This window comes from Penicillium bovifimosum (genome assembly GCF_028826915.1).
Source record: "Penicillium bovifimosum strain IBT 22155 chromosome Unknown utg000002l_segment0_segment0, whole genome shotgun sequence".
NCBI classification, from domain to species: Eukaryota; Fungi; Ascomycota; class Eurotiomycetes; order Eurotiales; family Aspergillaceae; genus Penicillium; species Penicillium bovifimosum.
The window spans coordinates 4,107,629-4,120,622 of record NW_026622711.1 but is presented as its reverse complement, the minus strand read 5'-3'; the positions used below and the strand labels follow the sequence as shown (position 1 = coordinate 4,120,622).

The 12,994-nt window shown below is 50.0% G+C and overlaps 6 protein-coding genes across 6 annotated transcripts; 2 read left to right on the top strand and 4 right to left on the bottom strand.

The window, feature by feature from the left end:
* Positions 1–39: 39 nt before the first annotated feature.
* Positions 40–1,073, top strand: N7515_002746 (cut8/STS1 family protein; the record flags this gene model as incomplete). Its single annotated transcript, XM_056663490.1, has 2 exons — positions 40–115; positions 214–1,073. The coding sequence occupies 2 exons, from the start codon at positions 40–42 to the stop codon at positions 1,071–1,073; spliced, it is 936 nt and encodes a 311-aa protein (XP_056525603.1).
* A 1,076-nt stretch (positions 1,074–2,149) lies between these two features.
* Positions 2,150–3,522, bottom strand: N7515_002745 (DUF3984 domain-containing protein; the record flags this gene model as incomplete). The annotated part of the gene is made up of 2 exons (XM_056663489.1): positions 2,150–3,445; positions 3,517–3,522. The coding sequence occupies 2 exons, from the start codon at positions 3,520–3,522 to the stop codon at positions 2,150–2,152; spliced, it is 1,302 nt and encodes a 433-aa protein (XP_056525602.1).
* A 287-nt stretch (positions 3,523–3,809) lies between these two features.
* On the bottom strand, positions 3,810–5,522 carry N7515_002744 (fungal specific transcription factor domain-containing protein; the record flags this gene model as incomplete). Its single annotated transcript, XM_056663488.1, has 2 exons — positions 3,810–4,683; positions 4,741–5,522. 2 exons carry the CDS (start codon positions 5,520–5,522, stop codon positions 3,810–3,812), a joined length of 1,656 nt encoding a protein of 551 aa, XP_056525601.1.
* Positions 5,523–6,416: 894 nt separating this feature from the next.
* Positions 6,417–7,731, bottom strand: N7515_002743 (carbon-nitrogen hydrolase family protein; the record flags this gene model as incomplete). Its single annotated transcript, XM_056663487.1, has 4 exons — positions 6,417–6,506; positions 6,638–7,020; positions 7,073–7,512; positions 7,562–7,731. The coding sequence occupies 4 exons, from the start codon at positions 7,729–7,731 to the stop codon at positions 6,417–6,419; spliced, it is 1,083 nt and encodes a 360-aa protein (XP_056525600.1).
* A 522-nt stretch (positions 7,732–8,253) lies between these two features.
* On the top strand, positions 8,254–9,294 carry N7515_002742 (phenylacetaldoxime dehydratase family protein; the record flags this gene model as incomplete). The annotated part of the gene is made up of 1 exon (XM_056663486.1): positions 8,254–9,294. The coding sequence occupies one exon, from the start codon at positions 8,254–8,256 to the stop codon at positions 9,292–9,294; it is 1,041 nt and encodes a 346-aa protein (XP_056525599.1).
* Positions 9,295–9,403: 109 nt separating this feature from the next.
* N7515_002741 (uncharacterized protein) lies at positions 9,404–10,755 on the bottom strand (the record flags this gene model as incomplete). The annotated part of the gene is made up of 2 exons (XM_056663485.1): positions 9,404–9,714; positions 9,783–10,755. The coding sequence occupies 2 exons, from the start codon at positions 10,753–10,755 to the stop codon at positions 9,404–9,406; spliced, it is 1,284 nt and encodes a 427-aa protein (XP_056525598.1).
* Between the last annotated feature and the right edge of the window lie 2,239 nt (positions 10,756–12,994).

Here is a 12,994-nt window from a genome sequence, read left to right as displayed (position 1 = left end):
GGACTATCACAACATATTCTTTGGCATCCGGTTGTCAACATGAACAGCCTGGTGGCCACGCCTCCTGTTCCTCCTCATTTCTACGAGAACCCCCGATTCTCTCCCTCCCGTATGAGTAAGAGCACCCCTTCGCAAACTCCGGAAGAGTGCATTCTCTTTGTTCTCGTAGAGATCGTCATGTTTGGTGTGTTCATTCACTTACAAAATTTCCAGTGTCTACACCTTCTTCGTCGTATTCCAACCGTAAACGGAAAGCCGACGACGACACCGATCATGATGGACGCATGTCCGCGTCACCCACCAACTCTCCCGCCTTCACTCCTCGCCAACTCCCTCATAATTACCGTAACATTAAACGTGCTCGACCGAATGTTTCAGGCCGACCCCTCTCGCTCCCACGTCTGCTAGAGACGCTCGACACAGACGCTCTGCGGACGGTGGTACGGACCATGTGTGAGCGTCATCCTCAACTCGCCGACGAGGTAGTGCACACATCCCCGCGCCCGAATGTTTCTTCGACCCTCCAAGTTCTTCGCAACTACCAGGCCGTGCTCCAGTCCTCATTCCCGTTGGGTGGCAATACTGAGTCGGACTATGCATACAATCGAGTCCGCCAGCCGCTCACCAATCTCCTTGACGCCTTGAGTGACTTCACCCCCAACTTCCTTCCTCCAAACGAGACTCAAGCATCCACATCTTTGAGCTACCTAGATGGGGCAACCGACATCATTCACGCCTTGCCACGATGGAGCACGCCACAGAACAACATCGAACGAGACTCGGCCTATGACGAGATGTGCAAGGCGTGGGTCCTGGTAATCCGGGAAGCGGCAAAGCGAGGCGGTGGCATTCAGTTGCAATACGGTGGTTGGGACCAGAAGCTAGCTAAGCACAATCAAACTTCGGGGGGCAAGCTACAAGGAGCTGTCAATGAACTCGGCTTGAGCTTGGGGTGGATGAACGGACCTGACACACCTTCCCACGGAGCTAGTGGCGATATGGGGTCCATACGTGACCAGCTCTTCTCTGGAACTTATGGGTTGGGAACACCAGTGAAGGTCGGACCCTGGTGAGATATGAACTTACTCGGACCTTTTTTATGAACGACCAACATCAAATATACACCTCTTCTGCGTGCCGGCCTCGCGTGTCCCATCCGCGTCGAACCGCATTTGAGCTTGACCGACGGCCTATACCCCTTTGACCGAGCAATTTTCGACGTATGTCACGATCACGATACCTGCTGCATGACCTTAGAATCGACATGGTCTCAGATGGCGTTATAGTACTCAAGGCGCATAACCTGACAGCTTTCTTATTTTTACCCGATCTCCTTGATTTTTAGGCTGGTACCCTGGGAGATGAGCTTCGTGATTACTCGTTTGTTTTCAAATTTTTCAATGAAATTCTCACATTTCGTCCCATTCCCTTTCTTTTCCTCTTCTTGCTCATTTATCTTTGTTGTATTCCAAATATGTACGCATGTCTTCTCTTTTCCTTTCGTGTGTGAATCTCGAGTCTTTCAACCTCTGTACCTCTCTTTCCATATCCCCGGGCGCCCTGGAGTCGCATACACCATTCTCTGTCATCCCATTTCTTTGTCTTGTCTTTTTTTTCTTTATTCTCTTCCGCGCTGTTGTCGGTTGTTTGGCCGTCTCACTTCTGAGTTTTGAGACTTTTATCCTCTTTGTCTTTTCGTCAAGGATGCCTCACTGGCCTATTGCGTCGAGGATTGCCGAACTACTTCTCTGTCCTCGCTAATTCTTGTGCGTTTCGGCTTCAAAAATCGGCGGAGATCTGCATTCATTCTATACTAGAAGAAGTCTCGCCATCCACCTCGGTCTCAATACGTTCTATGTCTGTCATCTCGCACAACATAGTTACTCTCGATATGTTATGAGTTGATAGAAATGTCCTTTGGAAATCAATAAATCATCTCATTAGAGCTGTTTGGAATAAGCAGAGACACCAAGTTCTCACAACAGAGTCTGCTGTATAGGGATTCATTGCTTGGCCGTGTAGTTATTAGGGCCAGCTGGCTAGACAGTTTCAACAAAGCTATGAAATAAAGCAAGCAAAACAAATTAATCACAATCTCCGCAAGAACATCGCTCAATGCAAATCATAATTCATACCAACGCCCTCTTCATCACACGAAGCAACCACCCAGCATCTTCCCACCCACCCCGACTCCCCGGTCTCTCAATCGCGGAAGCACTCGAACCCTCCCCATCACAAGACAAATCGCCATCCGACTCCACATCCCCATCAAGCGAAACCACATCCTCCCCCTCTCCACCAAACCGGGCTCCTCGAACGTAACAGTAGTAGTCGTAGCTACCGCACCAATAGCCACCGCCCCAATCCGCTCGGAACCCGTCGCAGAAACAGCAACCGGCAACTCCTCAACCCCGAACAGAGTCCACCCAACCAACCGATCAAACCAAGACCCCAGCCCAAACCCACGCTCACGCGTCAGCCGCTGCAGATCCGCTTCATCAAAGTCATCAGACGTCTCATCCGAACCATCCGAATACGAACACTCAGACTCGTCCTCATCATCCTCGCCGTGCCAGAATCCCTCATCCTCATCCGCCAACCGCCGATTCTGCAACGAAGCCATTTCCGCACGGATACGCTCGTCCACGAAATCAGGGAGTAGCACGCTACGTCCGTCCGTCGGGCTCGCCGTGCCCGTAGCCGTCCCCGTCCCCGGGCCTGGGCTACCGAGCGCTCTCTCAGTCGTCGGGAGGGTAGTCATCGTCAGACCAGCACGACTACCGCGTCTGCTACTGCGTCTACTTGCAGCACGAGAGAAGGCGGGCGTTGAAGCGCCGGAGCGAGACTTGCGCGACGAGCCTGATTTCGTGCGCTTGTGGTGGCGTACTGTTTCGTCGGGCGGGTCGAGACTAGTAGATGTTTCGCGCTTGGTGAGCCAGCTTTGGCCCTTTTCTTCGCGGGTCGAGGATGCTAGCGCGATTCCGGCGCGGAGCATCCATTCTGCGTCGGATTTGGGCCGCTGCGTAACATATGTATCGAGGGGTTGGCGGCGGCCTTGGGTTGATGAGATGCTGGAAGGTTGTTTCTTGTGGGACTTTGCGTGGTGTAGGGGGTGTGTTAGGTTGTGGTTGACTAGGTTTGTGTCGCTGGCTGGTCCGGGACGGGTTGAGCTCTTGCTGCGGACGTGGTGGCGGGTGCGGGAGTTGCTGCGGGAATGGGAGAGGATTGGGGGCGTGCTGGGGACGGAGACGCTGGCTAGATAGGAGGGTGCCGGGGGTGTGCGGGTTCCGCTTCCTGGTGAGTCGTTGTCTCGGTGGTTGAAGTAGTCTAGGGCGTCGGTGTCGTCGTCGTCGATGGGGAATCGGGGGGTTAGGGGGGCTAGGGAAACGTGGTTGAGGGATGGGTATGAGCGTCGGGATCCGAAGCCGCCCGAGGTGCTGGTGAACTATATACTGTGTGTTAGAGATCTGAAAATGGTGGCTAAGTCTGGCTTGGGTCGGATTGTGTATTGTTTACCTCCATTATGGGTTTTCCAGCTGATATTCAGGTGGAATTGAAGGTAGAGGTCGAGTCTGGGGGAAATGCGGAGATTCTGCACGTGCAGTTGGCATGTGAAAGAGGCCGGCTATTCGATTGGGATTATCTGCGTACTGCGTGTGGGCACCAATTCGAATAAATTGTTTCTTCCGAAGACATAGGATATAAGTTTCGCTGTCATATTATATAGCTGTGCACGTTTAAATATTTTTTACAGGTTTAGATACAGGGATAGCGTGATGAAGGCCGAGACGCCTCAGTGCGGAGTGAACTTATGCAGGCAAATCAACAGAATCCCCTCCAAAGTGCTCAGAATCTTGAAACATGGGGAGTAAATCCGGAATTCCATGATCAAGTAGCGACGTATTGATAGGAAATGCATCCTGGCTGTTTTCGCCATATAAGAGGTCATTCCAGACACGATCGTTCTCTATCTCAAGAATAGAGTCGAACCGCCCCGGTGTATCTTCTGTGTGAGGATACGCATTTCCACCAATTCCTGGTTCTTGAAAGTCCCAATTAGATTGTTCATTTGTCAGAGCATGTAGACCAATAGGAAGTGGCATCCCATTAGTCGAACTCATGTCCTCCGGCAAGACAAAGTCAACATTCCATCTTCGCGCTAGGACTTTTATCAAATCAATACTCTTTTGCGCACGATTGGGCCAATATGATTGAACTTGGTCAAAAAGAGCGAGGCACTTCCGAACTGAGCGGGTACTGAACCTCCGTAGTGTGAAGGATCCTGTGGTCGTGTTCATTAAATGAACAATAGATGCACTTAAGAGGTGATGGATGAGGACAGGACACGACTTTGGGAAACCGTATGTCTTGTAATAGTCTGAGACGAGTCTGACCATCGCTGTTGCCGCTGCTGTGAGGGATTGCAATACAATGGGCATGAGCTGTGGCGTATTTGGATTCTCGTTCCGCATTTTTGCGAAGATGCGGAGAAACGGTGGCATCGTTACTAGAATCGCCATTTGATATGCCATGTGGAAGAGAAGAACGGGCTTTTCGGATGCGCCTCGGTTTATTGTGAGTCTTGCATCTCGAGACTTGAAAAACTGGCTGAGGTTTTCGTGGGTTGTTATCAACAGGCTGACCTGATCGGGTGTGGGCAGTGTTTCAAAGGCAGACGAGAATCTGAAGATCGTTAGCGAATCCTTTATCTGCGGAGTATGGAGATGAGTATAGGCATACATTTGATCCATGTTCTGATCATGCATGTACCATAGCTTGCACTGCCACGCAAAAGATACTTTGGCCAGACTTGTCCCGTCGCTTGGGAAAAAGGTTTCAATTGCGGGCACATTCACACGACGCCACGGCAGCATGCAGTTCCTTCCTAGAATTGAGATAGATGTTCTATCGGTCATGTAGAATGACCAGAAAGTCTGCACGTCGACGAGTCCCGTCTTAGTCGATGCGGTATCAAACTCATCAAGAGCCAGAACGTGGAGCCGCAAGTGAACAGCCATTCCAGCAGCCATGGATAGGAATGTCCAGCCAAAGTGATCATGGCCTAGGGCGAGGGAGCGCCATGACAGGATACACAATCCTTGGATCACATATATTGAGGGAGACTGTCGAAAGCATTTGAAGACGAGACTCTCACTTAACTCTGCAAGTTGGTCACTAAGATTGAGAGAGTCCTTTTTGTTTTCAAATGTTGCTCCAGCCGCTAACATAGCTGCATGAAGGAAGAGACGATCGGTTTCCTCGGGAAACTGGAGAAAGAAATCCGGAGATTCATATTGCGTAAATTGGTGGTCCTCGTTAATGCAGTCGAGGAACAGTGCAGCTAGTTCATTAAGTCGCACTGTATCATCACATATCATGGAAAATTGAGGTGGCACACGAGGCGGGGACTCAACTTGAGGCATGTTCCTCCTTGTTGGAGGGCCCTTGACTGGTTGTTTGTCACCGATGGCCACACCGTCTGCGAGATTTGTTCTCCACATCATGACGCTCAACTCTTCCATGGCAGTCTGGGACTGATGAGAAGTTTCGTGCTGGACCACATGTTCTGAAGACGCGGAATGCCCAAAAGGGTGTGGATTTCCCAATGGCGCTAGGAGAGAGGCCGAAGGTAAGATGTTATCGGATTGAATTGATCCATTTTGCGGCAGTGTACTGGCACTGCCGCTGTTTTGGAGAGCTAGCAAAGCCTGGACTTGGCTCTCGAGGGATTTCACATAACTCTCATCCCAATATTTCCGTCTGTCGTATTGTGTTAATTTTACTAATTTTATGGGGTTCGCCGCAGCGAAAATTAGGGCTGATACTTTCTGCTCTTTTTCTCATCGGTATATCCACATTCTTTTGCAGTTCTTTGACAATAAGAGCATGTTGGTTTGACACCATCGCACTGTCAGATGTATCAGTACTCCGTAAACAACCTCACAGGCTGTCACAGCCCTGGAGCCTCAAGGTTCCTGGCGCAATGTTGAATGACGTACTCGGCGTTTTGAGGCTCGACATTGACGGCAGGCAAACAGAACTGGCTTGGTCAACTGGCTCGACATTGCTCAATGCATTTGGCAAATTGGCATATCATATCTTAAGAAAGCCTTGGAGCAAAAAATATTGGGCTCCCAAAAGTGTGTGACACTGAGACATCCCAGGTGGAGAAGATGAAGGTCTAGTTAAGAACTTAAGGGGGCGCATTCACCAGCGAATCATGTGATTCACTAGAAGGATACAAGGTATCCATATCCCGGCGCCCAATGGTCTTGGGAATTGGGATCATAAATGCGGTGTTGTGACGGCGATAGCTTGACTGTACAGGGGCTAACCAGTAACTGTTTACGGGAAGGCGTTACGGGGAAGCATGTGATAGGCAGGCGGTGCATAGTCACGTGCTTTGTTTTTCCCAACTAACCAATCAGAGGCCAATAACTCTGCCAAGTGAGATTTTCGGCGGGTAGGCGACGCTTGGCGACGCTTCGCGCCGCAATAAAGTGGGTCTGCACGGACCATGAGTTGATCTTTCGTATCGTGCGATTATTCCAACGTTAACCTTCTGTAAGTGATCAATTCTTCCAGGTTGCATGCTGCCTAGTATTTGAGACTAGTATGTCCCTACCTACCTACCTACCTCAGCGGAAGTCCCCTCCACCTGCGTGTTAACTGGGTCCTCACCCTCAATTTGAACCATCCTCTTGACCTTCTTCGTCACATTGAGTGTCATGAGATCAGGACGACTATAATGTCCTGTTGCATCGGCAAACATCTTAGCCGCAATTACCTGGTCCATGTCCAAGTCAGCGTAGATGATTGTCTCCATTTTATCATCAGTCGGTTCTGTCAGTCTTCTTCCATCGGGCCCAAAGACTGCAGAGCTACCCCCTCCTCGGGAAGACATCAAAGCGCCTCCCCCCGTTCCCATTTTCTCTATCCCCTTTTCGGTGATCAGTGCCGTACAGTGCAAGACAAAGGCCTGAGACTCTACTGCGTAAGTCCGAGAAAGAGTCTGGCAGCCTAACGATAAATTAGCAAATCCAAATGACCCAAGAAACACGGTCATGGTTACCCTCGGCAGACATGGACCAAAGATCGCTCTTCCCAGAGTGGGGTGTGAGACTCGGCCATGCGGAGACATGGATGTCCTCGCCTTGTGAGAACGTGTAATATTTCAATAGTGGCTGAATATGTTCCCAGCAAGACAAATGTCCAACTCGACCGAATGGAAGCTCCGTAACGCTAGAGAAACAATCTCCAGAGGCATCCCCAAAAATGGTTCGTTCCATGTGAGTGGGCTTCATCTTGCGCCGGTGAGATTTAATCTCTCCATCGGGCCCAATGCACACTTGCGCGATGTAGATAGAGTTGTTATCGTTTTCCGAAAATCCCATGGACACAGCAATAGCGTGGGTCTTCGCACATGCTCGGATTTGCGCCAGCTCAGGCGAGTCGAGACGAAGCGAGTTCTTTATGTACGCGACATTCAATTCAACGTCAAGCAACCGGTTCCTTGTAATCCTCAGTATGCTTGCCAGAGAGATCTTTGGGCGAGGCATACCATATCCAGCATGGATAACCTGGGATCCAGCATTCAGGAAAGGCAATTAGTTTTGCCTTGTTTTGTGCTGCTTGTGCAATCAGTTCGCAGGTCTTTGCGACGCCGGCTGCCAGGTCCAGCCATGCCGGCTCGGCTTGGGTGACTGCGACACGAACTGGGCCTGAGGTCATTCTGAGAGGAAATAGAATTAAGACCAAAGAAATATTTGATTGCGGTTAATTGGAATCCCTGTGGGATTTACTGTTGTACTTATGTTTTCGACGTAGATGGCCCATCTTCCCCGCAGCCCTTATAGTTAAGAGCTGCGGCTGCAAAACCTCCGCAACCCTGCATCATGCATGTAGCCCCTCCTCGGAGGCAGCATTCTGCATTTTTCAATAAAACAATCACCGCGATTCTCATTGGATAGGGTGCCTCTTCACAGACCCAGAACGGGCACATTTGCGGGCGGAATCATCTCCGTAGACCAGGGGTAATGACAGGGCATGTTACTATCTGGAGCATTTTGCGGCTGCAATGATGCCCGCCGGTGAGTCAATTGAATCATTTCTGGGTCGTTCGGCGAGGTGAAGAAGTCGTGCCTCGGAGAGCGAAGTACCTATAAATTTGAGGCGAGTGACCCTGAACTGTGATTCATTCAATTTACTCCCAGAGAACCCTATCCAAGTGCGCAGAAAACAGACAAAAGAACCATGTGGAGCGCTAAATTGGCCGACAAGCCTTTCGTTTATTCGATTTTCGGAATCCAGTACCCAACTGGAAACCCCACGAGTGTCCAGGAAGCTCTCACCGAGGAATTCGACAGTCTCATTTCCGGTCATGGAACTCATATCGAGAGACTTATCCAAGATGGCTGCGCCACCCCGTCTGCTGGAAAGTCGCACGTTTGGATCGCGTACTGGACGTCCAGCGAAGAATATCAGAAGTGGTGGACTCGAGACGATGTATCACAATTCTGGGCAAGCCTTCCCTCCGACGCGGGAATGTGGAGAGAGGTCCTGACACCATCACCCCGACGAAGTCAGTACGGAGCCAACAAGAACGAGCCCTCGGGTCTCGGAAATTTGGGCGAAAGATTCGATATTGGCCGCAAGTCGGGTTATTGGGGATGTTATCGCCATCGGCTGGCTGACCACACTTCAGATGAGATGGTGTCTTCAGCGAAGCAGGACTTGGAGCCACGTAGACCGTTGAGCAAACTCTCAGCTGGGATATCGAGTCCTGAGATTCGCCCGGGTCGGGTTCACATGACACACTTTCCAAACAACATTTGCTTCGTTGTCGAGGGACAAGACCATTCTGCCATTACGACCGAGGAGAAGAAACTTTGGGTTGAAAACTTCGATGAATCAGTCTCTCGTTGGATGAAAGATCTTATGGAAGCAGGGCCTGAGTCGGGCATTCTTGACAGGCGGATGTGTTATGAGAGAGACAGTGGTCTCTTCCTCGAGGGGGAACCGCAGGCGCTGAGATACAACAAGAAAGTGCAATTGTTTTATTTCAAGGACCTCCGCCACTTTGAAAAGATTGGACGGCAGAATAAAGGTCATGTCGATTTGCGGAAACGATTCCTTGAAGCGTATGGTTCTGACGGGCACATGATGAATGGGAACCTTTCGCTCTGGGTGGAGACGACCGTTTTGAAAGCAGATGAGATGGATTGTGAGTATGTTGGATGTGTTGACGGAACTGGTTTTATGGCTTTTAGTTCGGATTTAGATAATTTTGCTTAGACAACACGCAAAGTACTCCCAGAAACAAAACTAGAGAGCCAAGAAGGCTCGGCCATGAAGCAAACGCTCTTTTTCATATATCGGAGCGCCAACATTGTATCTTAACCGCTCACAGACGTAAACCGTCCCAATCTAAATAGCCCTGACCCTTGATCCGCAGGTCTTCCAGAACATCATACTCCATGATCCACCTCATGCGCTCCATCAATGCTTCTGGGTTGAATTTATTGGACATCTGGTCAGGCGAGTCCGAGCTAGCCAGCTTGCCAGCTTCGTAGCTGGTCTGCGTAACCCTGTCCGTCCGAGGCTTGCGAAGGTCCTGGTAGAATTTGAACGCAGCCTCCAGGTCATCTGTCTTCCAATGGCGGAGAATTGTTGCAAGAGCAAGGCCAGATTCAATAGCCATGCATGTTCCTTGTCCTACAGCAGAATGTTATTTATGAACTGCAAACAAATCAGCTTCTGGGCATAGACGGATTGGCACATACCTTGGTGAGGAAGAGTTGAATGCGCCGAGTCACCAAGCAAAATAATGCCAGCGTCCTTCTGCCCAACCTTCATCTCATACCACTTGTCGATTGGATCACGGACATACAGCGCCTGCTTGAGCATCTTGCCATCCCCAGCGCTCTTCCGCAAACCAGCAATGATATGCTGTACCTCCGGGCACCAGTCACGGACATGCTCCTGCAAACTATCAATATCGGATCGGGACATCCAGCTCTCCGAGTCCCATGCCTCAAGCGGCTCGGACATGAATCCGATAACAGCAGCACGGTCAGTTCCCGTCTCCTGGTTCCCAATAGGCAGAATTAGGACATGGCATCTGGGGCCACGGAAGTTGACCGTCTTGCGTAGCAGTTGAGCCGTCTCAGTGGGCAAATCTTTGTAATCGACGAATCCACGGTAGACCACTTGACCAGAGTAGATCGGATCATCTCCCAACCCCATATCGCGGCGGACATTGGACTTGATCCCATCACAGCCAATCACGATATCCGCTTCGGCGGTGCTCCCATCCTGGAAATGAAGAGTATACGGCGCAGCACCGACAGCAGTACTGCGGTCGATTGATACCAGATGTTTCCCTAGGTTGAGGCTTGATTCTGGCACGCGCTCCTTCAGCGAGTCCAGAAGGTGGGCGCGATGCAGCAAGCGCGCGTGTGGCTGCGAGAATTCACCAATATGGCCGACGTAATCCCCGGTCTTGTAATTGTGGTATTCCATATAGCAAGGCAGTTTACGCGATGATTTGCGCATCATGCTCTCTTGCAAGCCGAATGCGTCCAGAATGCGGTTGGCATTCGAGGTGATGTTCACGCCGGCGCCGACTTCGCCGAATTGCGCTGCTTGTTCGTATAGTTGCACATTCTTCAGACCGGTGTATAGTGCGGCATTGAGGAAGGACATTCCTCCCAGCCCACCGCCGATGATGGCGACGCGCTTGTCTTCGAAACCCATTGTGAGTGTGCGGGGTATGTTTAGAGTATGTTGATCGGGAGATACAGGTAGACGTAGTACTCTGGGCAGGTTGGAAGAGAATTGAAGGTTGAGAGGCAGATAAATGGTCTGCCCCGAGGCTAGCTATATGTACATTCGTCCGCCCTTTCCGCCCTGAAGAGATACCATTCCGAATAGGCGTACTGGAGACGTCCTTTCGGAGCGTGGAGTAAGTGTGGGGTTGGAATGGATGTCAATTCACAGACCTCGGGACTGACTCGGAAATCCCGAGCTCCAATAGAGACAGGTCGTCCCAGGGGTATTTCCGAATTGAGGAGAGCATATTGGCAATATGGAGCTACCCAGTACTCCGTACTAGCTTGTGCGAAGCTGTTTAGGTATGCTGTTTATACCTATCCTCTTCACTGTTTGATATGCTCGATTTGGGCATCTGAAAGGATCCGAGACTTCCGAGTCCGACCTTGAGGTCGTGGCCAGCCTGTCGTAGATATTTGAACAGTCAATCATATTCCAGAGCTCTGGTACGAGTGACGAGCACTGAGCAGGTATCATTGAGATGTTAGCTGTAATCGGAAATTCGGAATTATACATTATTATACATACGGGCTACACGGAGTAGAGTAGAGTCATAGTCTCATAGATGGTGCATACTTGCCTCAGCGACCTCAGACTACCGCCTTTGATTCTGCCGAATTTATGAAATTCTGCCACGAAGCAAGCCCTTCGGGCTCGCCGACGCAACTTTCCTACCGCATCGAACCTCGAGATGAAGCGCTGGTTTGAGACGAAAGCGCAGTCAACAATATTAACTCTGGAGCTGTCCCACTACAGAACACCTTGATTATCTGGCTTCCACCCAATTCAAGTGGCTGATACTCCAGAGTTAATATTGTTGACTGCGCTTTCGTCTCAAACCAGCGCTTCATCTCGAGGTTCGATGCGGTAGGAAAGTTGCGTCGGCGAGCCCGAAGGGCTTGCTTCTGCTCAATTGAAATTGCTGTACGGCGAGGCATATTGTCGGAGGAAGATACAAGGTAGAAAATATTGATGCTATGAGTGGAAAGCAGTGTACTATGCTTGTATTGGATGAAAGTGGACAAGGAGAGGAGAGAAAGGCGAGAGAGAGCTAACTACTTGGTCTGTTGATTGCTGTGGTTGCCCAGGTAATGCAGCCCGACACACAAATTGAGGGGTAGCGAGAGGTGCGCACGGGCCAATATACTCGGTATAGCGAACTTAGTATGGGAATGGGAGGGTGGAAAAAAATTAACGTATGTCGCAAAAGCGAGGATGTTCGTTATTTGTATGGGAAATCAATGTTGGGAATTGATTTCATTCGTTACGGCGAGGAATTCGTATTAATATTGCCGGGGTTCCGTAATAGCGGGGTTTTACTGTAACGGACAATGTAAAAAGGAGGATGTCCGTTATGTGTACTCCGTACTACGGAGTACGGGGAAATAATTTTGGGAATTGATTTCGTCCGCTAAAGCCAGGGATCTGTTATGAGGAGGGTCGCTATATAGAGGGTTTACTGTAAAAGGACAAATTCCTGACCCGCCAGCACAGATTTATAAATAATTTTAGTATCAACGGACTCTACTCATAAAAATGCAGAGGACCTCGAAGCCCGATTTTTAGATTTTGCGTTGGTTGGCGAGATATCGCGAAATCTGGAAAATCGGCCGTGACGTACTTCAATAGTAAATATGCGGAAAATGGTGACCTACTCTTATTGGCCACTGTATTCCCGCCTCAGACGTTCCGCAAAAAAAGATGATTCAGCATCCTCGAAGAGGCAGGCGGTGGAATAGCCAATGCCACCGCCTTTTTTGCCGGACGTCTGAGGAGTGAGGACACTACTGAGGCAAGTGCATACGGCGATACGCCATCAGTCGGAAGCCCCCCGCGTTCCAAACTTCCACCATCCGAAATACACCACGTGACCCGGAAGGGTAATACTAAACCTTATCCTCACCGGGAAAGTCCATTTAGCCCGAAATGAGAGTGTGACATGTGTGCCGTGAGCCGTCACTACCGTGTGGCCCACTGATTCAAATAGCCTCGCTGTTATTGGCCAGCTATGTCGTAAGCTTCCAAGATTGGAAGAGCTTAAATCCAAAGAAAGCGAAATATATCCGAGCTGGCCCCGAAAATCTACAGAAGAAAAAAAAAACCTCACGCATACATACATGATACAGGGATATATTTCTATGTAATTGCTCCGTAGATAGCACTT